This window comes from Salvia hispanica, chromosome 1 (genome assembly GCF_029641045.1).
Source record: "Salvia hispanica isolate PSC_SH4W2 chromosome 1, Shi_PSC_v1, whole genome shotgun sequence".
In the NCBI taxonomy this organism is placed as follows: domain Eukaryota; kingdom Viridiplantae; phylum Streptophyta; class Magnoliopsida; order Lamiales; family Lamiaceae; genus Salvia; species Salvia hispanica.
In genome coordinates, this window is record NC_142692.1 from 30,730,346 (window position 1) to 30,750,940 (window position 20,595).

Consider the following 20,595-nt stretch of genomic DNA (forward strand, 5'->3'; position numbering starts at 1 on the left):
CCTTATATCGCGATATATCGTTTTATATCGAAAATACGATATATGTCGGAAAATTTCGGTATATCGATATTTTCGATATATATCGATATTTTATTTTCGATATATATCGATATTTAACGATATATCGAATTTCGATACGATATATCGAAATATCGATACGATAACGATATGAAATTTTTTTATATCGAAAGTTCGATATATCGAATTTTGATATATCGAAACTTTCGATACGATAACAATATGAAATTCTTTCATATCGATTTTTTCGATACGATACATGAGACAACGTTTTCGATACGATATATCGTATCGACCCACCCCTAAGATTCACATCCCTTTTAGTTGGTTGCTATTTTAATATGATCATCTGATTTTTTACTTTGATGTGCTCATCAGATAACCTGCTTTGGGCTTTATAACTAGAGAAGAGATGGTTGGTTGTATGTTTTGTTCTTAAGTGGAAAAATGTGTTTCAAAGTGGTGTGATATAAATATGAAAAGAGGGAATGATTTTACACATTAAAAAACAAAACTCATCCCAAAGATCAAACCTATAGAATAGTAAGAGATAGAGAGACTATTTAATCTATATAAATTCCATATTTGTTGTGTTATCCTGACTATGTGAGATATTATACAAGTCTATAACAATTGATTCATTCTTAAAGGCCAATGGTCCATTGATCGTGATTGTAACTTAGTATTCCTCTTGGACTAGCTTTCAAACATCGATGTTTGTTATGATCGGCTCATTTGCTAGATCACATTAAACACAATTGCTATGACATAAATTAAAAACTTACTTCAAAAGATGAGTCTATTAGAAAGAGAGCACGTTTAGTCTATAAATCTCATATTTGTTGCATTACACGACCAATGTGAGATGTCATTGAAGTCCATGACATGTGTTTAGAAAAGAAAATTCTATTTTGTGAAAGCGGATAAATTTTATTTCAAAATTTATAAATTACGTGCAAAATAAAAAGAATCCAACTTTTGTGTATTTTACACTTATTCTTCTAAAATCAAATACAAATACAAATACATCCAAATTCTCGTCTCAATCCATCTATTTTCTATCTCAAAGTATATATACTTTCTAAACGAAAGTGCAATATTCCTTTGAAAAAAGGAGTGGTTATGGAATTTAACACAATCTACTATAGTACTATTTGATAAAACAAATATGGAGTACTACTGTACAATAGAATCATCCTTGTCTATTTAACCCAAGATAAATTTGACATATCATCCTATTAACCACTCACTCTATCATTTAACTGTCGGGTATAAATCCATCCCACATCGAATAAACGAGGAATCTTGGAATGTGCATATAATTCGTGTTCATACCTATAAAGATGTGAACTTTATCGCATGAAAATGGAAATTCGTAAATTCTTTTTGAAAGATCATGCTGCAATTCTTTGTCATGCTGTCAAATTTGATATCTATATTAATGAAGGAGTAATTTTGTATTTAACAGAGTATATAATATTGTGAAAAGCTGCTAAATTCGATATCCACAATATTTTAAAGAGTAGTATCAAAGTGAATTTCCACTTAAATTTGAAAATCAGCCCCCAATTTCAACTCATCTTCACTTTCCGCCGCTCTCAATTCTAACTTTCTAAGCTTCTTCATTGGGTATTCAACTTTCAAGGAGCTGAAGCTCAACCCCCGCATTCCCAATTTATATTTCCCAAATTCTTCTTCTTTTTGGCCATTAACACTATAAGATGGCGACCATGGAAAGTTTGATTGGTTTAGTGAACAGAATTCAGAGGGCTTGCACCGCCCTCGGCGACTACGGCGGCGGCGACCAGGCTTTCTCCTCGCTCTGGGACGCTCTCCCCTCCGTCGCCGTTGTCGGTGGTCAGGTCGGTTTATTATTTCATCGCGATTATCGTGCTCAAAATCGGTTTTTTTTTTATGTTGATTAGTTGAGGTAGAGACTCGTTCATTACATGATTCTTTTTTTCTTTTTTTACAGTGGGGGTGATTTGAGAAATTTGCAGATCCGCGCAGAATATGCATTGGAATGTTAAAATGTTTTGATTTTTGGGGTGAATAGGAAGTTGATTGATGAAATAGATGTGGGATAAGTTGGGAGTGGTGGATTTTATTTCTGATCTCTTTCTGAAATTTGCTTTTTTTTTTTGTAGTTACACTTAATATTATTGGTTCTGAATTTGTTCCTTCTGTGGTTTGTGCTGAATACAGAGTTCTGGGAAATCTTCGGTTTTGGAGAGCATAGTAGGGCGTGATTTTCTTCCTCGAGGCTCTGGTTAGTTCTGGTTAATGCATTTAGATTTTTTACTAACCAGAATGCATTGTGTCGTGTGTCGAAATACTTGCTTGTGGTTGTTACTATTAGTTGATTCGATCATTTGCGATGTTGGCTTTTTAAATATTTGGATTATGAGTTCAGGAATCGTTACGAGGAGGCCGCTGGTGTTGCAACTGCAGAAGACGGAAGATGGGCAGCAGGAATATGCAGAATTTGGCCATTTGCCTAGGAGGAAATTCTCTGATTTTGGTACGTGTTTCATGAATACTGTGATTTTGTACTTTGGTACTGATTCCATTGAGGAAATGTTTATGTCATGTTCTCTCGTGACGCAGCTTCGGTTCGCAAGGAAATTCAGGATGAAACTGATAGAATCACAGGAAAGACAAAGCAAATTTCTCCCGTTCCTATTCACCTCAGTATCTATTCACCCAATGGTATGTCTATTATCGAGCTAATTTATCTTCCATTTTATGACAAATGATAAAGTTCGTTCTTTAGGGGTTCAACATTGCTGATTGTTTTTTTTTCTGTCATCTATCTTGCAGTTGTCAACTTGACTCTTATTGATCTTCCGGGTTTAACAAAAGTTGCTGTAGGTACGGCCTCATTGGTTATTCTTCTAATCGGTAATTTTTAACTAATAAATGCTATATCTGATGCAAAAAAAAAAAAACACAACACGTTTGCAGAGGGGCAAGCTGAAAGTATAGTCGAAGACATTGAGAATATGGTCCGCTCTTATGTTGAGAAGGTAAGTATCATGTACGCACTTTACATGAGATATATGTATTTTTCAGTGGTTCTGTACATGTGTGCGTATTACAATTTTATTTTGCCTGCAGCCAAACTGCATCATACTGGCAATAACTCCTGCGAACCAAGATATTGCTACATCAGATGCTATTAAACTTGCAAGGGAAGTGGATCCATCAGGTAAGAACCTTCGTCCTAAAATTAAAGTGTGATTTTTGATATAGAATGCAGCAAATTTGGTAGTGCCATATGGTAATCATTATACTATTCATGCAGGTGACCGTACATTTGGAGTGCTTACAAAGCTTGATCTGATGGACAAAGGAACCAATGCCGTAGATGTAATCCCCTCCTACATGTGAATATTATGCATAATAAAATAGAAAGAATCTTTTGGAGACAGAGCAGTAATGATGTTACTTAGCTTTTCAGTTCAAGTGTTTCCTGCTACCCTCATATCTTCCATTTTAGCTTCAAAATTGACCACACTTATTTGTTGCCCCTCTTTCCGTACATTACATGAGCGCTCTAATCTGACTCCAGCTCATATTTAAGTATCCTCTCTTTAACTGCATACCTTTAAAGATAAGCAGTTGAACTTATTTTTTTGTTCTCTACTGCTCACAATAGGTTCTGGAAGGAAGAGCTTATCGTTTACAACAGCCATGGGTGGGTATTGTTAATCGTTCACAAGCAGATATCAACAAAAATGTTGATATGATGGCTGCTAGGCGTAAGGAACGTGAGTACTTCGCTACAAGTCCCGACTATGGGCATTTGGCTGGTAAAATGGGTTCTGAATATCTGGCAAAGCTGCTCTCTAGGGTACAATTTTGTGTATAAGCTGCAATTGATATACTTTACTTGCCGCTGTCTGGATTAAGCTTACGTTATTGGATATTTCTTTTTCAGCACTTGGAATCTGTAATCAGGGCTAGAATTCCAAGTATAACTTCCTTGATTAACAAAAGTATAGATGAACTTGAAGCTGAGATGGACCACCTCGGAAGGCCTATTGCTCTGGATGCTGGGGTGAGATATTTGCATTGCTCTTCCTGGTTATATTTTGAAGTATTTTGACTTTGCCAGCAACTGATGCTTGCGTTTCAGGCTCAACTATACACCATCTTGGAACTTTGCCGTGCTTTTGACAAGATATTCAAGGAGCATCTGGATGGAGGGTAATCTTGTCTTCTTCTTTACATCAATATAAGATTTGTTTAACATCCGAGATCTTATTTGAGAACCTTTTACCTGGGTTTTTATGATTTTTATGCATCGGATATCCCTCTTATTTGAAATCAATATGCTTTATCTTCCCCCTAGGCCCCAACACGCGTAGTTTTCTACCATTATGAGATTTTTGCCTCCTGTTGCCTCTCATTTCCATTAATAAGATGAGTCAGCAGTCAAACTTACAAGAGTTAGTCAATACAACCCTAAATTTGCCATTTTTAATGTAGATGATGCTCTAATATTTCTGGTCTAGAAGCTTATTAGTATTGCATTCTTATCTAGATTTTAATATGAAATATATATGAATCGATGTTCTTCTAGTTATGGTTTGTCTTTCGAGTAATTCCCCTTGTCAAACAATAATGTTTATTTTGGTTTTGGTGGTAGTCATATTGTTTCTTCGTTGCTTGACCTACTTTTTCATTTTTGTGGCACATTGCTGTTGCAATAATGCATCCTAATCTTGATGTGTTTAGTCTTTATGAAGTCCTTTATTATAACCAATGAATAAGTTCCCTACTCTTATTTTCAGATAGTCCCTACATGTCTAATAGTTCATGATTTCCAACCTAGCAATGTCTTCATGGTCATGGTTCTGTTAAAGTTTGGTTTGCCTGCACTTTCTGGATGATAGATCCAATTGCAACAGTCAATTTTTTTTTCTTAGTGCACCAACCCCTCTTTTTTTTGTCCTTTTAATTTGTCTATCTCTACGATCACTTCTTTTGCCGCGCTATTTCTAGTGTCTTCTTAAATTAAAATTATGTTGCATTAGTGGCAACAGTGAGTCACTGTTTGTTTGTGTTGCATGTTCTCAATTGCAATAAGAAAAATATCTTTGTGATTGATGTCTGTAGCATTAGACATAATCCCACTTGGAAGTGACATGAGATCAAATTTGGCTTTGCAGGAAAAAAAATTAAACAAAACAAATTTGCAAAATAAACCTTTTCTAGCATATCTGTTTCATGAAGTAATATTTGGGGGAATTCTTATTACCTCTTTACTTGAAGGTTTCAAGAAATAGAACCAAATGGGTCCCTGGATTTCAACCTTGAGTTGTAATTTTAGCATTATATCGAGATGGCAAAAAAAGACTTCTATTTATCTGCTTGTTACATAATCAGACCTTTATTTCTAATGGTATCAATTTGAATATGCTTGTTTATAGAAATGGTTACTGTTATAGATTTTTAAAATCTGCATAATTATTTCAGCCGTCCCGGAGGTGACCGAATTTATGGAGTTTTTGACAATCAGCTACCTGCTGCATTGAAAAAACTTCCTTTTGATCGTCATCTTTCGGTACAGAACGTGAGAAAAATTGTCTCAGAAGCTGATGGTTACCAACCACACTTGATTGCTCCTGAACAAGGTTATCGGCGGCTTATTGAGGGGTCACTAAATTATTTCAGGGGGCCTGCTGAAGCTTCTGTTGATGCTGTGAGTACTCTGATATTGTCATTTTGTATACCCTTTTTCTCATATACTCGAATTTAATATCTTGTTTCATCTGTTACTGACCAAAAAACTGTTGTTCAGGTTCACCTTGTATTAAAGGAGCTTGTCAGGAAGTCAATTGGGGAGTGCCTGGTGAGTCAGTCATTCTTTGTTACTACTCCCTCCGTTTTTTTAAAATAGGGAGGCTTGAAACGGCACGGGTTTTAATGCACAATTTGGTAAAGTAAGAGAGAGGGGGAGAAAAATTGGTAAAGTAAGAGAGGGGGAGAGAAAAAAGTAATGGAATTAATGTTAGTGGATCATGGGGTCCACTTTAAGTTGTTAATTGTAGTGGTATAAGTGGTAAATAAATTGATGTATAGGGGTGAAAGATTTCCTAAAATAGAAAGATTGAAAGTTGCTATTTTTAAAGAACGGACTAAAATGGAAAGAGTTGCTATTTTTAAAAAACGGAGGGTGTATAATTGTCTCACATTATTCCATCATTCTTTTTATTTAATTTAATGGGTGGAACAGGAGTTGAGACGGTTCCCAACTCTACAATCAACCATAGCTGGAGCAGCAAATGAATCGTTGGAGAGGTTCCGTGAGGAAAGCAAGAAAACAGTTGTTAGATTGGTCGATATGGAATCTTCATATCTGACAGTAGATTTCTTCCGGAAACTTCCTCAGGAAGTAGAGAAAGCAGGAAACCCAGGAGGGAACCCACGGGAAAACTCACCAGCTGCACAGAACATTGATCGCTATGCAGAGGCACATTTCAGGAGGATAGGTTCTAATGTGTCGTCTTACGTATATATGATATCTGAGACTTTGAGGAACTCGATTCCCAAGGCAGTGGTTTACTGCCAAGTTAAGGAGGCGAAACAGAATTTACTCAATTACTTCTACACCCAAATTGGGAGGAGAGAGGTATTTTCTCTACTCTTTCGTTCTATACTAGATGTTGCCTGAAACCTCATTTCCTACTAACCATGAAAGCATGGGTCGTCGTACCAACTAAGTTGCGCTTCATCGCATTATGCTTTGTTTCTACTCACATTTTTGCGTTTTGTAGGGTAAGCAACTTTCAGAGTTATTGGATGAAGATCCAGCATTGATGGATAGAAGGCTGCAATGTGCTAAAAGGCTTGAATTGTACAAGAAAGCGCGGGATGAGGTCGATTCTGCGGCATGGGTTCGATAAATTTGATCCTTGACAGGTCTAGTTTGTATGTTAATATGTTGTTCACGAAGGCGTGATTTTGTCAGATTCTGTGACTGAATGACTGTTTTGTGATTCATTATATTGATTGGCTTGATGTTGTTAGATTTTGTTTATTTGTTGTAACGTCGTAAATGAAAGATGTTCTTAGTATTAACCTGTCTCTTTTATTCATCTTCGGTTTAGAGTTGAGCCTCTTACCTCACTCTCACAATACATCAACAAATAATTCTATTTTAAAGTGAGGAAAAGGAGTGAACAGATTGCATGCACGAAACATTTTGTTCCTTTTTCTTCGAGAAGTTTGCCTGATTCAATTTTTGAAGTTACATAATCAGTCGAAAAGAAAAAAAGAAAAAAGAAAATTGTAGCTCATCCTTGCAAGGTCATGAGTTTAGGTCATCAAACATTTGATCAACTTGGTCGATGCTCATGTAAGATAAAGGCTCAATGGCCGGCTCGCCATCATCCGTTATAGGGATGCCTGTCAATATATCCTCACTGTAGTCATCTGCATAAGTACATGCAGTAGAAATTAAAAATATATGCAAAGTTTGATGTCTGAGCTAAAGTCCAATTCATAAGCTTAGTTGTAAAGGAATATGTTCAAAATTATGTACCAAAAATCAACTTCATGGAGGTAGGCGGAGGAGTAGCCAAAAAGTTGAGGCTTGTATACGATACAATCGCAACAACAATCATCACCATTACATATGTTGGCACGCCTAGCTCCCAATACCTGATAAACGTATGGAGAAGATCACTAGATCAGCGATCTAATCTATAAACACTTTCTAAGCTCGATAGCACAACTGTTATAATCATCCCACATTAAGGATCTTGAGTTATATCAAGAAAAGATCGTGTACACTTTCTTACTCAAAAACAATGTTCTCCAGCCTAAGAGCATCATGATCTAATCGGGTTGTAAAATAAGATGAGTTGCACCCACCATCATGTTCAATAAAGTACTTTTAGCATAACAAGTAGTGTTGGGGGTATTCGAATAAAGCTCCAAAGTGTAGAATGATAAAGCGCACAAAAGTGTGGAATGATAAAGGGCAAGCATATATTCTACAGAACTAACCTGCTAGGGTAGTAATCAATTCCTATATACAGCAACCAATAGTCAGGAACATATGTCCTTATAGCGAAAATGCCTGTTAAAGAAAAAAACTCAATACATATCTCCAGCTCTAAGTAAAAAGAGAATCTGCACCTTGACATGTAAAGATCATGATTCAGGAACAATCCATTGCTATAAACCATCAGTAGTGTTTAGTGGGGAATATATACCCATGCAATTATTCAAAATGCCTGTTAAAGATGATATCTTGAGGAAAAAAAAGTAAATGCCACCCAAAGATGTTCAGCTCTAAGTAAAAACAAAACCTACATATTAATTCTAATCAACCTTTTATATAAATTAAAAGCAACTGCTAAGACAAGTTGAGACTCAAAACTCTAAGCTGAAGATGCCAGTTCTCTCAAATTAACAGTAAAGTAAACTTATTAGGAAGTTCCCCATGTTAATTAGCTATGAAGAAAAGCATACATACACAATTAAAGCACAAACAAATGATGATTTAGAAGCTCCCTAGTAATTGTGAGAATCTAGTAAGGTTTCTGTTTGAATAACATAGATGAAAATTTTCAACCTGCATCTATTACCACAATACATCAACATTGAACAGTGCTAGCTAGCAGCAACTAATCAAAGAAATATTGTCAAGATTGGGATTTTTTATAAATTTGTGGTCCAATCAACAACACGATTGAGATAGGCGATGAAATCGGAATTAATAAATGAGTGAAAAAGCAGTAGCAATCAAACCTATGGCAACGAAAGCGGTGATGGAGGCGAGGAAGCCATACAGTTGGGAAAGCATGGATCGACGGAGGGATGTGGTGGCAGATGGATTATTGGCAATGCCTTCACTTGTTTTACCTTTCTACCTCAAACTTTACCTTTTACTCTTTCTAATTTGATTCTACTTTGATTTGGTATCATGTCAATATTACATTTATCCAAACAAGATTTATATATTCTCTCATTTAGCAAGAAAATCATGCATAATTAGGAGGTACCATACATTCAATTTGGAGTACTAGATAGTTATGATGTGTTTGATAAGATACCCAAAATACAGAATTGGGCATAACTGTACTAATAAAACTATGTTAACTAGTTATAATCTGTCCAATTCATAGTAAGTCAAATAAATAGTTATCTTTGGGTTCAACAAATAGCTAGATTTTGTAACATTATTAGTTAAATTCATCAAAACATAAATAATGGGTATTATTACTAGATTTATAAATTGATGCAATTGGAATTCATCGGATGGTTATATATAGGAGTACTATATAAGTTTAAAATTTGAAATAGGTATAAATTTATAGTTTAAAACATTAATTTTAATCTTGTAGGAGTATTATTTATACTGTTAATTACTTCATCCATTCTTAAACAACAAGCTCTATGTTTTTTTTGTAACAAAAATTAGTATATTATGAATAGAGGAAGAGACTCATCTTACTGATAAATGATAATGACTAATGAGTAATGACACTAATAATTTATAGTACTCCGCCTCCGGTAGTAATATGCACTATGCAATAGGAGAAAATGGTAAGTCATAGTAGTATAATAAACAAAAGTAAATAAATTGAAATAACAAGGACACATTTATGGGCCTTTATCTATAAAAATAATTAATTTTTGTCGATGTACTAAAATAGCATAAAAAGAGTGCATTGAGCATTATTCCACACGTTAGTATTTAAAATAATGTAAATGAAAACTAGTACTATTATCAATGTTATCACAATAATAAATTAACAAGTCCAAAATGAGCTAAATCATACATCTGCCAGTGAAAAATCGACGAATCTGAATAGAATATAGCTGGTAGTATTAAACTGCATTGTTTTCTCTATTTTGGATAACATAATCCCACTCATGATTTGAATAATAAGAGACATTCCTTTTATGATTTTTTATTTCCCATGATTAGAATGACGAATTTATTTTTCATTATTTATAAAATTATTTAGTTAATCCCTGAGTAAAAGTAAAATACGCGACAAAACCCGACTTTTATTTGGATATAAAAATCACAGAGATTGAAAAGCAGAAAATAAAGATCATCCCTCTGTGTCTCTATATATAAATACAGAGCATATTGATTTTTAGCTGCTTGTCTTCTCCGCAGATCTTCACTTCTCCACAAGTTTCCCTCGCTCTTGGACTTTTGCACACAATCTAGGTGAGACAAGAGTTGATTATTCTCTTCAATTCCTTCATCCAAACCACTTTACATTAATCTTCTGTGTCTAAATTTTGGTGAGGAGTCGTGCAGAAAGCTAATTCCGTGAGCTTCCCTTTTGTAAAGATACCATTTTTTTTGTTTGTTTTCTTATGTCTCGTTTTGCGAGTATGAAATTTGATTCCTTATGTAAGAATTTATACTTGGTTAGCTCTTAGTTATACTTGATCTAATCTAGTTATCCTTTAAGTTAACTACTTCGCCTTAGAATTTTTACATCTTCTGTTCATTTATTGAAAAGAATCTGATCATTTTTATATTGACACGATTTTTGCTTTGTGTAAATTGGATTTTTTTGTATTTAGGTAAGCTGTAATCTGCATTTAGTAGCATATGGTTGTCTGGATTATAACTTATAAGCCCATTTTTTTGTGAAAAAATGAATTATGTTTCTCTCTGAATTAGTATAAAATAGGCTATGGAGATTGAACTTTTCATCATTGAATTTCCTTGTTGTAATCGTCTCAAAGACCTTCATGCATCCTTTTGAGCATATCTATCCGAAGTTCGCTTTCATGTTAATTACTAGCAATTGTTGCTAAAAAAGTTCCTTTTCATTTGAATCTTTTGCTTTGGTCATGCAATAGCGTTATTTCAACTTCAACCAGTGTCGTGTTTTTGTATTTCTCTGTGATACCGTGACATATGATCACTGTTTGGTTAATGGGAAATCACATAAAGTTTTAATGGTTACATACATTGGTCAATTTTCTTGGTTCTGAAACTATCTTCATCGATTGTTTAAGGCTGTCTTCTATTGTAGAAATAGCCACTCACCCTCCTAAATGTCTTATATGAGGGGAGGGTTATCCAAACTTATATACTAAAAGAGATAGGACCATTACCATGTTGATGTGGGACAAGAAACAAGGGTCCCAACTCCCAACAGCTATGCTGTTCTTCTTATTTGATTGATTTTTATGCTTAACAAAGCCATGTATCTGACCGTATGTTAAATACGTGCTTGCATGTAGATACTTCTGAGGCATGGGGACTATTGGTGATGCTGCAAACAGGGTATGTATATGTATATTCCTTGTTTTTGTTGTTCTTGAATATTGTTTTTTCAAATTGAAAACTTGATGCTATAGCTATGAAACCTAATTGCGGAGTTTTCATGTTCCTAATACAACATAAAGAGTTATGAATTCTAATTCAAACTGCACCGATATACATATTTTGAGGAGACACTCACTGTACATTCTAGCCCAATAGTTATAAACCGATTACTCGATTTCATTACCAGAGATGTCGTCTACTTTTTGTTGGTTATTCCCAGTGAAGTTCTTATATGTTTTTAATGTTGAAAGTACATAGTCCTAAAAAATATGTACTTGTAAATGTGATAGTTTTATGTATTACACGCATATCAAAAACCATTTGTTTCATTTTTGAGGTTTTAAGTTTCATCCAAGTATTTCAGAATTAAGTTTTTAGCAAGAGTATTTAACTCCATAACTTTTACTTGTTGACATATACTCTAGTTTAAGAGAGAAAACATAAGTATGGTGGTCTATGAATTATGATTTTGAGCTTCATGAACAGCATATCAAGGTATATATAAAGAAATCTCAAGCCAGAATGATTTACGGAAAGTAGCGTTGCATCTAATTTTGCATGCTAGGACACATCCACATTTGCATGACCTATCTGGCTGAATCCCATTTGCTGACCTGTGTTCCAACAATGTTCTTGTGGTAACTGATGGAAGGAGAGATATAATTGGCTTGTGTGAGAAGTGACAACAATCACTTTCATGGTCAGTCAACACTCAAAATCTAACACTTAAAAAGATTTCAGTTGCAAAATTGCTATAGATTATATAGCATTTAGCACAAAATCATGTCCTCTTATGGTAGGTGTTATACTAAGGTCGCTAATTAGAGTATAGGAAATTATCTATATTTGTAAATGTTCAGTAATGGTTCATGTGAAATTCTTGACTAGAGGAATTGTTATCATATACGGTAATATTTTTCATAAGAAAGGGCCATTGCGATACTTGTGCTATTGGTATAATACTATAAATATGGTAACACTTCTACAATTGATACGAGCTAATTTCATGTAGGAAGTAAATGGGAGCTCACTCCCAGATAAGAAGCCCACTGTAGTTTTTGTTCTAGGTGAGTTCTCTATTTTCTAAGTGATTATGCTGCAGTAATGTTGTTCAGAAGTTAGGTTATCATCCATAAGCTAACAAAATTTGTATGTCGAAGTTATGTTGTTAACGTCTATGGCTGTTCGTGTACCTCATTCCCCACAATTTAAATCTTATCCTCTTTAAATTTGAGCAGGTGGCCCTGGCAGTGGTAAAGGCACACAATGTGCAAATATTGTTCAACATTTTGGTTATACTCACCTTAGTGCTGGTGATCTTCTCCGAGCAGAGCAAAATTCCGGTTCTGAAAATGGGTACAAATGATTTTAACACTATTTCCATATAATGATGGTATAATATACGCACTTAAAATGGCATAAAATTCTACCTCCATTTTTTAAATGAGGCGTTATCTTTACTCACCTGTTATACTCTATAGCTACATAGGTCTTGCAATTAAACTTTTATTCACCAAATACTTTGTTTAACTCCAAGGATATCGGTAGAACTTTATATAATTTTCACTTCTTACATGCATATCCAACTCGTATCAATGGGATTTTCTCTTAATATTATGATCTGCAGGGAAATGATTAAGAACATGATTAAGGATGGGCAAATCGTACCCTCAGAGGTAACAGTCAAGCTTCTCCTGCGGGCAATGGGGGAAAGTGGAAATGACAAATTTCTTATTGATGGTTTTCCTCGTAATGAGGAGAATCGTGCCGCATTTGAGTCTGTTGTATGTCTTCTTCCCTTTCACTCTTCCTGTTTATAGCTACACATACACACACAAATGTTACCAGTATATAGGTCTACATTTTGTATGCTGTCACAAATGAACATGGCATAATCAACCGTTTTTTTGGGTATATGTGTCTTCTAGTCTTATTATGCTAAAAGATATTGCGATTAATGAATTTCATTTTTTTCTCATGCTGCATGTTGTAAAATTTTATTTGATCAATTTGCTTCTGAGTAGAAGAATAGAACATATGTTTCATGTTATATGACATATCTCCTGGCCTTCTGTCTTGGCAGACTGGAATTGAGCCTGAATTTGTACTTTTCTTTGATTGTCCGGAGGAGGAAATGGAGAAGCGTGTGCTGAATAGAAACCAGGTTATACATACTTTTGTTGCATGGCTCTAAACTTCACATTGCTCATGATGATAGTATAAAAAATTGATATAATAATATTATGTAGAAAATTGACATAAAGTAAGACTGTATAAACTGCCTCTGTAGCGCAGCTCATGTGCCTTCAATGCAAGATCTTTTCAATAATTTTCATCTTGATTTTGAAATTTATTTAGCCTTATCTTCTCTCATCATCAGTTTCTTCTATCTAATTCAAGGGTAGAGCTGATGATAACATTGAGTCAATAAGGAAGAGATTTAAGGTGTATACACAGTCTAGCCTTCCAGTGATTGAATACTACGATTCCAAAGGCAAGGTTCGAAAGGTAATTTGTTTCACTCTTCGTTCTCAGAGGCCAAAATGCATTGGTGTGGCAACTGACATGTCCTTAAACTCAGATTGATGCTTCCAAACCAGTTGAAGAAGTTTTTGAGGCAGTCAAAGAAGTCTTCACCTCACTTGATGATAAGGTAAAACACCACCGTGATGTTTTTGGGAGATGTATGAGGAGAAAGAAATTTAGAAATGGTGCAACAAAATGCAGTTGGATGCGATGCTTATTGCCTTCATGACCTTAGGCTAGCTAGCAGAATAATATGTATATATCTAATCGAGCTTTTGTTTTGTGTTACTTATCTATGTAACAAATATGAACGAAAGCCAAGTCTTTGGTGTATTGGTCTAGGGTTATTGCACACCACACCAGTGTCGACATATGCAACTATTTTCCCTCCTTTGAAATGATGAATGAACTATGGAAATATGTGAGGGACGAAGTCGTAGCTGAATTTGTTTTTATCCTGTGTGTTGCTGCAGGTTGCTGCTTGAAGACTCTGCTTATTATTGCATTAGATTCCAGCATAGGTACTATCTATTCTAGCTTTACATTTGTTGAAAGTCTGTTTCAACCATAAATTTAATAGCTTAAAAATGGTGAAAGGCATTTGCAGGTGTTAATGGTGCCATTTGTTAATGTTTAGATTTAGATTATTTCTGAGAGGAGGCTATATTGTAATGCGATTGTTATAGTTCATCAGTGGCCAATCATGTGGATGTGGTCAAACCATGTTTTTCTTTTGGTTTCAATGTTGATAATATAAATTATTATAAACATTATGTGCAACAGATTACTTGAATTGATAATCAAGTTAAATTATGATAAAATAAAAAATTACTACTACAACAAAAAAGAAGAGTAGAAAAGAAACAATAAGAGAAGCATTGCACATAACATGGAGGCGAGCTCATCATTAAGAGAGTTGCATAATGTATGTTAATTTTATTTCTTTATATGCTGAGGAATTTAGTATGGTATATAGTTCAATTATTGCACGTGGTATATAAAAAATTTTTAAAAGTTAAAGCAAAGTTTATCATTGTTGAATACTATTACTTGGTGAGGTGAGGTGGATGGTCGTCAAATCATTAATGTACTCATCTTATGCGTGCTTTCACATTTGACCCCAAAAACAAATCTTATTTTCTTTCCTTTATTAATTCATGGAGTATTATAAGATTAATAATTTTTACCCACGAAATTAAAACAATAGAAAATAATGTTACTCCATTATTTTATTTATTTTTAGTTATGGAGTAGTTTACACAATTTAGTTTCTCATATTCTAATAATGTAAATAAAATAAAAAAACAATTTTATCAGACTGCGTCATTCTACATAAGAAACCATGTATCCATTATCCACGGATTTGATGCAATTCCACAAAATCAAGATGGAATATCTGGAGCCGGCTGTCATCTCCGGTTTGCGCATCTTATCTACTTGATTTTAGTTTTCCGAATGCATATCTGAATTCTGATGCTTTCGCGTACATTCCTATTTCGTATCCTTTGATGTTTTTGTTTCCAGTTCAGTGAGAATAAAACATTATGCTCTTAATTTTAGGTTTGGAAGGAAATTCTGAAGAAAATTGACATGAAAAACACCTAATTACAACATAACTTGAGTAATCCATTCTGAAATTTTTGATGTCGAAAATTTTACATGAGTTTTTCTGAAGCTACTAGCATCACAGGTGACAAGGCCTTGTGATGGTTGGTTGATTCTGAGTATTTAGATATGTGTTTAAATCATAGGCACTAGTATGAGTAGACATGAAGATTTCTATTTAGATAAGAGTTTAAATGTGGAATGTGTGAATCATTTCCCTGGTGGATTTGGCTTAGTCAAGGGATGGAAGCCGTGGTCAAGGCTGGCTCGCCAGATTTTCTCAATATCAAACATCATGTTTCCACACTCATGGACACCCCACCCTTCTATACCGTGTAGTATTCCAGCTATACGCCATGCACTCATAACTCGTCTTGGCAACCAGTTCTGTGGCGTTCACATTCAAAGGAAAAGATGACATTTAGGTATTGTCCTTGACAAATTAATTATTAGGAAACTTGGATTGTGCCTAACCTCGCAAGAGTCAACATTTTCTAGATGCTTGGGAGCCAGCATTGCTGGTGTACTGTTATAGAAGCAGTCTCTGCGCATTTTCTTTGGAGGAAAATGGGAAATGGGAAAGAATAATGTTCCTTTGGGTGCACTCAGCTGTTCGTCTTCACTTAGACCGTCTCCCACTAACCATATCTGTGCAAGTCACAATTTGTATTAGCACAAGCCTGAGTCACACAACCACACATTACTTTCATTAAAACTACCTTTGGGGCATTGTGCTTAGAGAGGATCAAATTGTCACCGGTTTCTTTTGTAAGTTTTGCTTTGATTTTTTTGTAGTCATCCTCGAATCTGGTATATACCTGTTGCAATTCGAGGAATATGATGTCAATTAACTGATAACATATTCATCCTTTCATTTGTGCAATCATCCAATTATCCATACCTGGATTCCTTCTTGGCATAAAGAAACCGCAATGGAGTAGGAAACCTTTGTTAGGTTGCCTCTAATGACAACCTCAGTTATTCCTCTCGGAAGGCTATTTAGCACAACTGCAACTGCTAAACTACTTCCATCTACCAACTTCACTTTTAGCTGAGGGTGCCTACTTAGGAACAGTTCGCCATTTTTATTCAGCTCCTCGCCCTGCATCACATGAGTAAGAATATTACGATCATTATTAGTTGATAAGGTTTATGATACAAAAGTATCCGGTTGTGACCCTGTTACTTGCCTGATTCAATAGGCCTAGGCTCAACACCTGGACGCCCATAGCATCAGCTTCTAGTATACTATCCTCAATCATACTATTTATTGCTTCTCTCTGCCATTTCATGTAGTACTGCAGAAACATGATACAAATGTTAGGAAACTTCATTTTGCATTGCAACATACGAATCTAAATCAGTGTATTCTTTACTTGAATGCTGTATTTGGGAATGGCCCATGTTTGCAGTTTTAGTTGTTTGAAGACATTCCTCTCAACAATGAATGTGCGCCCATAGATCCAAGTGACGAACATGGACCAAAGAGTGATGGGCCACATTAACCACAAGTACCACTTGGATTTCTGAGGGCCAGAAGCCAAGTGTGCAAATCCTAGGCGGAGATGATATATGGATTCTGGTGTTGTGAGATGGGTCAGATGCACCACATCAGGTGCTTCCTCCTTCCTTACGAGTGAGCTTTCATATAATGAGTCGGTAGATTTGTCCGCGGTACCATATACATAATCATAAAATGGCATGAAAAGTGAGTAGTTGGTGCGGAATTGGGTGTGATGCAGCGAGTGGTACCTGTTTCAGAGAATATGTAGTCAGCTGAAATGAACTATCACAAGGTATTTGAGCATTATAAGTGCTCATTAAGTATAAGACAACTTTATCTTCACAAATAACTTTTCTAGGTTATCCCTGCATCGAAACTGCTATGGTAAGGAAGAATCATCGAGAATATGATACTTTAAATAGTACCATCACAAATAACTCTTCTAATGCTGGAAGTGGAACTAAGAAGATAATTTTATGTCTGTCAAAAGCTCCAGATTAGCCTTTTGTGCATAAAACAAATTTTCTTGCTAGTTATGCCATGAACGTCTATCATTCAGTGATAATCTTAAGAACTATATTGTACTAGTGGACTAAGATGAGATTGTACATGAAAGTGTAGTGAAAGCTCAAAACAAGAGTTACTAATAGGACAATACGACATACTTTGTTGACTGAAGCTAACAGAAGATATAATTGACCACCAAATTAGAAGCAAGTATATAAATGCGTTTATCTTGGAAGATAGTGGGACATAACGGTAGGGGACCAGAGAATTTTTTGGTCATGTGGTCAAAGTAAAGTTGGATTGGTATTCTCAGCCAAAACTAGGTCCCACTTAACAAGAGTACATGGAGATTGGAAGCTGAAGGAAACACTAAACTGAAGATTTTTAGGAATATCTTCAAAAAAATTAAATTAAGTCATGGATCAAGATACTTACGAAGGCGTGTACATGAGGTACTTTAGGGGTGGAAATATTGAGAAGAGCTGTTTTGGAATGCACTCGAAGTTGCAGTGGCCCATGTTGTTCATGAAGTCGATATAAGTAAAATAAACAGTCACAGAGAGAATGGAGATATTCTTCATGTAGATAGTTGTGAAAAATGGCAGCGAGAACAACAAGAAGTATGCAATGTGCTCCGCAAATGGGTGAATTACAGCTACAGAAACAATGGAATTCTTGAGTTAGTAAGGGTTACACAGTAATAACTTGATATTCATGCTTTAACTGCTTATTACAATCACTAATTAATTGGGAGACACTATAAGAGGTGGTGGGGATGGGGAGGGGGACATAAGTATAATTCTCTACTAACATGATTGGGCTGAATTACTGAGTGATTTTATAGTTACATTTTTGTACATTATACTAAGCTGTAGCTTAGTGGAGCATATATGTGTTCTTACTAAATCATGAATGATGAAATCATAAAAGAAACTCAGAGGTTGATTTAATCAGTCCTTTACTTTATAAGCATCTGAACATATTTTATTCCTCTTATGACACGTGATGAAAAAGTAGAGATATACAAATGGAACTGATGTGAATGCTTTTATGATGCGTGCATCACTTGCAATGCCGCAGTGTAATTTTGAGGTGTGGTTACTTACATGTAATAGGTTCAGTGACAATGGAGGAGTGATGGTGGGAATGGTATCGAGAGTAAAGGAAGTGGTGGTGCAATGCCCGATGCAGCCAGTAATACAGGAACTCCACTGGGCCAGCATGAACCAGAAATGTCCAGATCACCCCATCTGTCCTCCACCAGGGGAGATGTTTAGCTGCCTCGTAAAACAAGGGCACTGTGTAGAGCATAAGCCCACTCAGTATAATTTGGTCATCCCTGTGAGTCACTTTCATACTTGGTTAGGTTGTTTCAAAATTATCCATTGGATGAGTAAAAGGAACATTACCAGTTTTTCTCTCTATCGACTTGCTCGAATTCGATGCTCTTGTCTACTATCCTGTTATTTCCTTTTGCAGTTCGGTAACGGGAGAGTGAAATCCATAGTTGATTGTGCACCATCCTCCACAACAGTAAAGGTAACACCAAGAAATTTGACAAATCTCTCTCATTTTCTCCTTTAACCATGTATGGGTAGATTGAATATCCTACTGAGGGAGCCAATACAATGTACTGCATCAAAACTTGAAAAAGTTAGGTAAAATATCACCTACCTAACTGAAGCACAAATAAGCTCAGAAGTGAATATGTGCCGACACACACAATGGGCAAACTCAGCATTGTTCTAAACAAGTTGAAGTCGTAAGTTAAGGTAATGCATAACACACTCTTTCTTTTTCTTTTTCGTCAATGCAGATAAATGCAAGAAGAGAAGAAAACCACCTTGTAGTCCCCAAGCCATGTCCACGGCCATTCAGTGAGAATCCCTGGTTTGCTAGCCATTTTTCCTCAACCGGTCAGCTTTTTTCTCCAACTTAAAGTTTTGGCACAATGAGCATTACATATATATAACAAAATAGTGGTGTTACTAATGGTACACTAGCTTAATCTCATTTAAGTCCAGTCCATCTAATACCTACCTGGGGTGGGCAGCTGTCTTACTATATGCCTGGTCTCCTAAATTATTATCAGTGCACTTGGACAAACATAGAAAAACTTGGCGACCTAATATTAGATGTATAATTGTTACAAAGTGTGATAATGTAGCATGGTGTGTTTTTCCTGTGGATAGCTGTGGTGCATTTATGAGTTTCACCAGCCCAAATTGATGAGTGTCGGCTTACAATGTCAACAGTATTCTACAGTTATGGTTGGGCATTCACATCCAAGTTTAGGCAAAGATTTCTGATCTCTTGCTGCTTGCTTTATTTCTTCTTTCCAATTTGACATAAGCTGCACCCAATTGACAACTGCCTGCATTTCTCCTGTGCCACCTTAAAGTTTTTTACATTAATTGACCTTAGTATTTAGAGTTGGCTAATGTTGTCCTAGATAATACAGTAGACCACTAATTGTGAATTATACATCATAATTCTTGTACCAAATTAGTGATATCAGACACTGCTTAAGGGAGTCTTAGTCACACATTATATCATAATAATAATTGATACATGTAATTATGTGTTGAGGTGGTGGAGCATTGAATGATTTTATCCAATCTTGACCTTTTTTGCAAGGTGGTTCTTACCTAGCTTTGGATCAACGACCCCTGCGCTCTTACATATCACTGTCAACAATTTATTGAAAGGAAAAAGAAACAACATAAAAAACTCTTGAGACAAATTTTATAATGTAAGATAATTTGTCATTTGTGCTGAAATTTACTCCCCATCCCAAGGTATACTATATTTGTTTTAACAAAGGGTAGCAAGAATTAAATAGGGATTGCAGCGCATATCTGTTCTGTACCATATATCTTGATTTGTGTGATTTTATCTATAGCTAAAACATAAAAAAGGGAGCAATGAGAGTAATAAATATGAAATTATTTCTTTATTTAATAGTGTGCAACTAACTAATCGTACACCACTTTTAAGGATTGATGCAATTCAACGGTGCAATAAGATATTTTCATTTGAGGAGGTTACAAAATTAAAGTTTTGGGGTGGTAAGAAGATGGTGTTTCATGTTTCAGTTGTTCTATATGTTCAAGCTCAA

The 20,595-nt window shown here is 35.3% G+C and overlaps 4 protein-coding genes across 13 annotated transcripts; 2 read left to right on the plus strand and 2 right to left on the minus strand.

Moving 5' to 3' along the window:
• The first annotated feature begins 1,491 nt into the window (after nucleotides 1-1,491).
• LOC125221527 (phragmoplastin DRP1E-like) lies at nucleotides 1,492-7,104 on the plus strand. 2 transcript variants are annotated; one of them, XM_089062685.1, is made up of 16 exons: nucleotides 1,740-1,880; nucleotides 1,994-2,115; nucleotides 2,224-2,287; nucleotides 2,432-2,539; nucleotides 2,626-2,727; nucleotides 2,839-2,889; nucleotides 2,983-3,044; nucleotides 3,136-3,226; nucleotides 3,323-3,387; nucleotides 3,677-3,871; nucleotides 3,959-4,078; nucleotides 4,157-4,227; nucleotides 5,500-5,725; nucleotides 5,825-5,875; nucleotides 6,260-6,655; nucleotides 6,801-7,104. In XM_089062685.1, the coding sequence occupies exons 2-16, from the start codon at nucleotides 2,095-2,097 to the stop codon at nucleotides 6,927-6,929; spliced, it is 1,752 nt and encodes a 583-aa protein (XP_088918811.1). In that variant the 5' UTR covers nucleotides 1,740-1,880; nucleotides 1,994-2,094; the 3' UTR covers nucleotides 6,930-7,104. The 2 variants fall into 2 exon arrangements, with proteins under 2 accessions (XP_047979601.1, XP_088918811.1); XM_048123644.2 differs by lacking the exon at nucleotides 1,994-2,115 and having other exon boundaries at nucleotides 1,492-1,880.
• Nucleotides 7,105-7,215: 111 nt separating this feature from the next.
• LOC125221528 (phosphatidylinositol N-acetylglucosaminyltransferase subunit P-like) lies at nucleotides 7,216-8,990 on the minus strand. The gene is made up of 4 exons (XM_048123646.2): nucleotides 8,782-8,990; nucleotides 8,035-8,107; nucleotides 7,568-7,686; nucleotides 7,216-7,458 (listed from the first exon to the last, which is right to left on the minus strand). The coding sequence occupies exons 1-4, from the start codon at nucleotides 8,834-8,836 to the stop codon at nucleotides 7,334-7,336; spliced, it is 372 nt and encodes a 123-aa protein (XP_047979603.1). The 5' UTR covers nucleotides 8,837-8,990; the 3' UTR covers nucleotides 7,216-7,333.
• A 1,081-nt stretch (nucleotides 8,991-10,071) lies between these two features.
• LOC125218610 (UMP-CMP kinase 3-like) lies at nucleotides 10,072-19,668 on the plus strand. 9 transcript variants are annotated; one of them, XR_016134530.1, is made up of 12 exons: nucleotides 10,074-10,216; nucleotides 11,251-11,293; nucleotides 12,348-12,402; nucleotides 12,574-12,691; nucleotides 12,963-13,119; nucleotides 13,419-13,499; nucleotides 13,736-13,843; nucleotides 13,917-13,988; nucleotides 14,335-14,382; nucleotides 15,179-15,344; nucleotides 18,593-19,016; nucleotides 19,294-19,668. XR_016134530.1 is itself a non-coding variant. In XM_048120313.2 (10 exons), exons 2-9 carry the CDS (start codon nucleotides 11,264-11,266, stop codon nucleotides 14,344-14,346), a joined length of 633 nt encoding a protein of 210 aa, XP_047976270.1. In that variant the 5' UTR covers nucleotides 10,074-10,216; nucleotides 11,251-11,263; the 3' UTR covers nucleotides 14,347-14,382; nucleotides 14,459-14,629. The 9 variants fall into 9 exon arrangements, 5 of the variants coding, with proteins under 5 accessions (XP_047976266.1, XP_047976270.1, XP_047976271.1 ...); XR_007175986.2 differs by having other exon boundaries at nucleotides 15,179-15,279; XR_016134529.1 differs by lacking the exon at nucleotides 15,179-15,344 and adding an exon at nucleotides 16,879-17,081.
• Nucleotides 15,467-19,449, minus strand: LOC125218609 (very-long-chain aldehyde decarbonylase CER1-like). Its single transcript, XM_048120306.2, has 10 exons — nucleotides 19,321-19,449; nucleotides 18,887-19,110; nucleotides 18,584-18,816; nucleotides 17,913-18,132; nucleotides 16,843-17,218; nucleotides 16,657-16,764; nucleotides 16,368-16,568; nucleotides 16,186-16,284; nucleotides 15,941-16,114; nucleotides 15,467-15,853 (listed from the first exon to the last, which is right to left on the minus strand). Exons 1-10 carry the CDS (start codon nucleotides 19,378-19,380, stop codon nucleotides 15,677-15,679), a joined length of 1,872 nt encoding a protein of 623 aa, XP_047976263.1. The 5' UTR covers nucleotides 19,381-19,449; the 3' UTR covers nucleotides 15,467-15,676.
• Nucleotides 19,669-20,595: the final 927 nt, after the last annotated feature.

Excerpts from the sequence above, each read along its gene's own strand:
- LOC125221527 (XM_048123644.2), top strand. The coding sequence starts at position 1,740 with ATGGCGACCATGGAAAGTTTGATTGGTTTAGTGAACAGAATTCAGAGG. Across the intron at positions 2,890-2,982 it reads TTTAACAAAAGTTGCTGTAG|AGGGGCAAGCTGAAAGTATA; the intron begins GTACGGCCTCAT and ends ACACGTTTGCAG. Across the intron at positions 3,045-3,135 it reads TCCGCTCTTATGTTGAGAAG|CCAAACTGCATCATACTGGC; the intron begins GTAAGTATCATG and ends TTTTGCCTGCAG.
- LOC125221528 (XM_048123646.2), bottom strand. The coding sequence starts at position 8,836 with ATGCTTTCCCAACTGTATGGCTTCCTCGCCTCCATCACCGCTTTCGTT. Across the intron at positions 8,108-8,781 it reads CACCGCTTTCGTTGCCATAG|GCATTTTCGCTATAAGGACA; the intron begins GTTTGATTGCTA and ends TTTCTTTAACAG. Across the intron at positions 7,459-7,567 it reads CTCCATGAAGTTGATTTTTG|ATGACTACAGTGAGGATATA; the intron begins GTACATAATTTT and ends GTACTTATGCAG.
- LOC125218610 (XM_048120309.2), top strand. The coding sequence starts at position 11,264 with ATGGGGACTATTGGTGATGCTGCAAACAGG. Across the intron at positions 11,294-12,347 it reads TTGGTGATGCTGCAAACAGG|GAAGTAAATGGGAGCTCACT; the intron begins GTATGTATATGT and ends AATTTCATGTAG. Across the intron at positions 13,844-13,916 it reads CCAAAGGCAAGGTTCGAAAG|ATTGATGCTTCCAAACCAGT; the intron begins GTAATTTGTTTC and ends CCTTAAACTCAG.
- LOC125218609 (XM_048120306.2), bottom strand. The coding sequence starts at position 19,380 with ATGGCTAGCAAACCAGGGATTCTCACTGAATGGCCGTGGACATGGCTT. Across the intron at positions 18,817-18,886 it reads GTCGATAGAGAGAAAAACTG|GGATGACCAAATTATACTGA; the intron begins GTAATGTTCCTT and ends AGTGACTCACAG. Across the intron at positions 15,854-15,940 it reads AAAATGTTGACTCTTGCGAG|AACTGGTTGCCAAGACGAGT; the intron begins GTTAGGCACAAT and ends TGAACGCCACAG.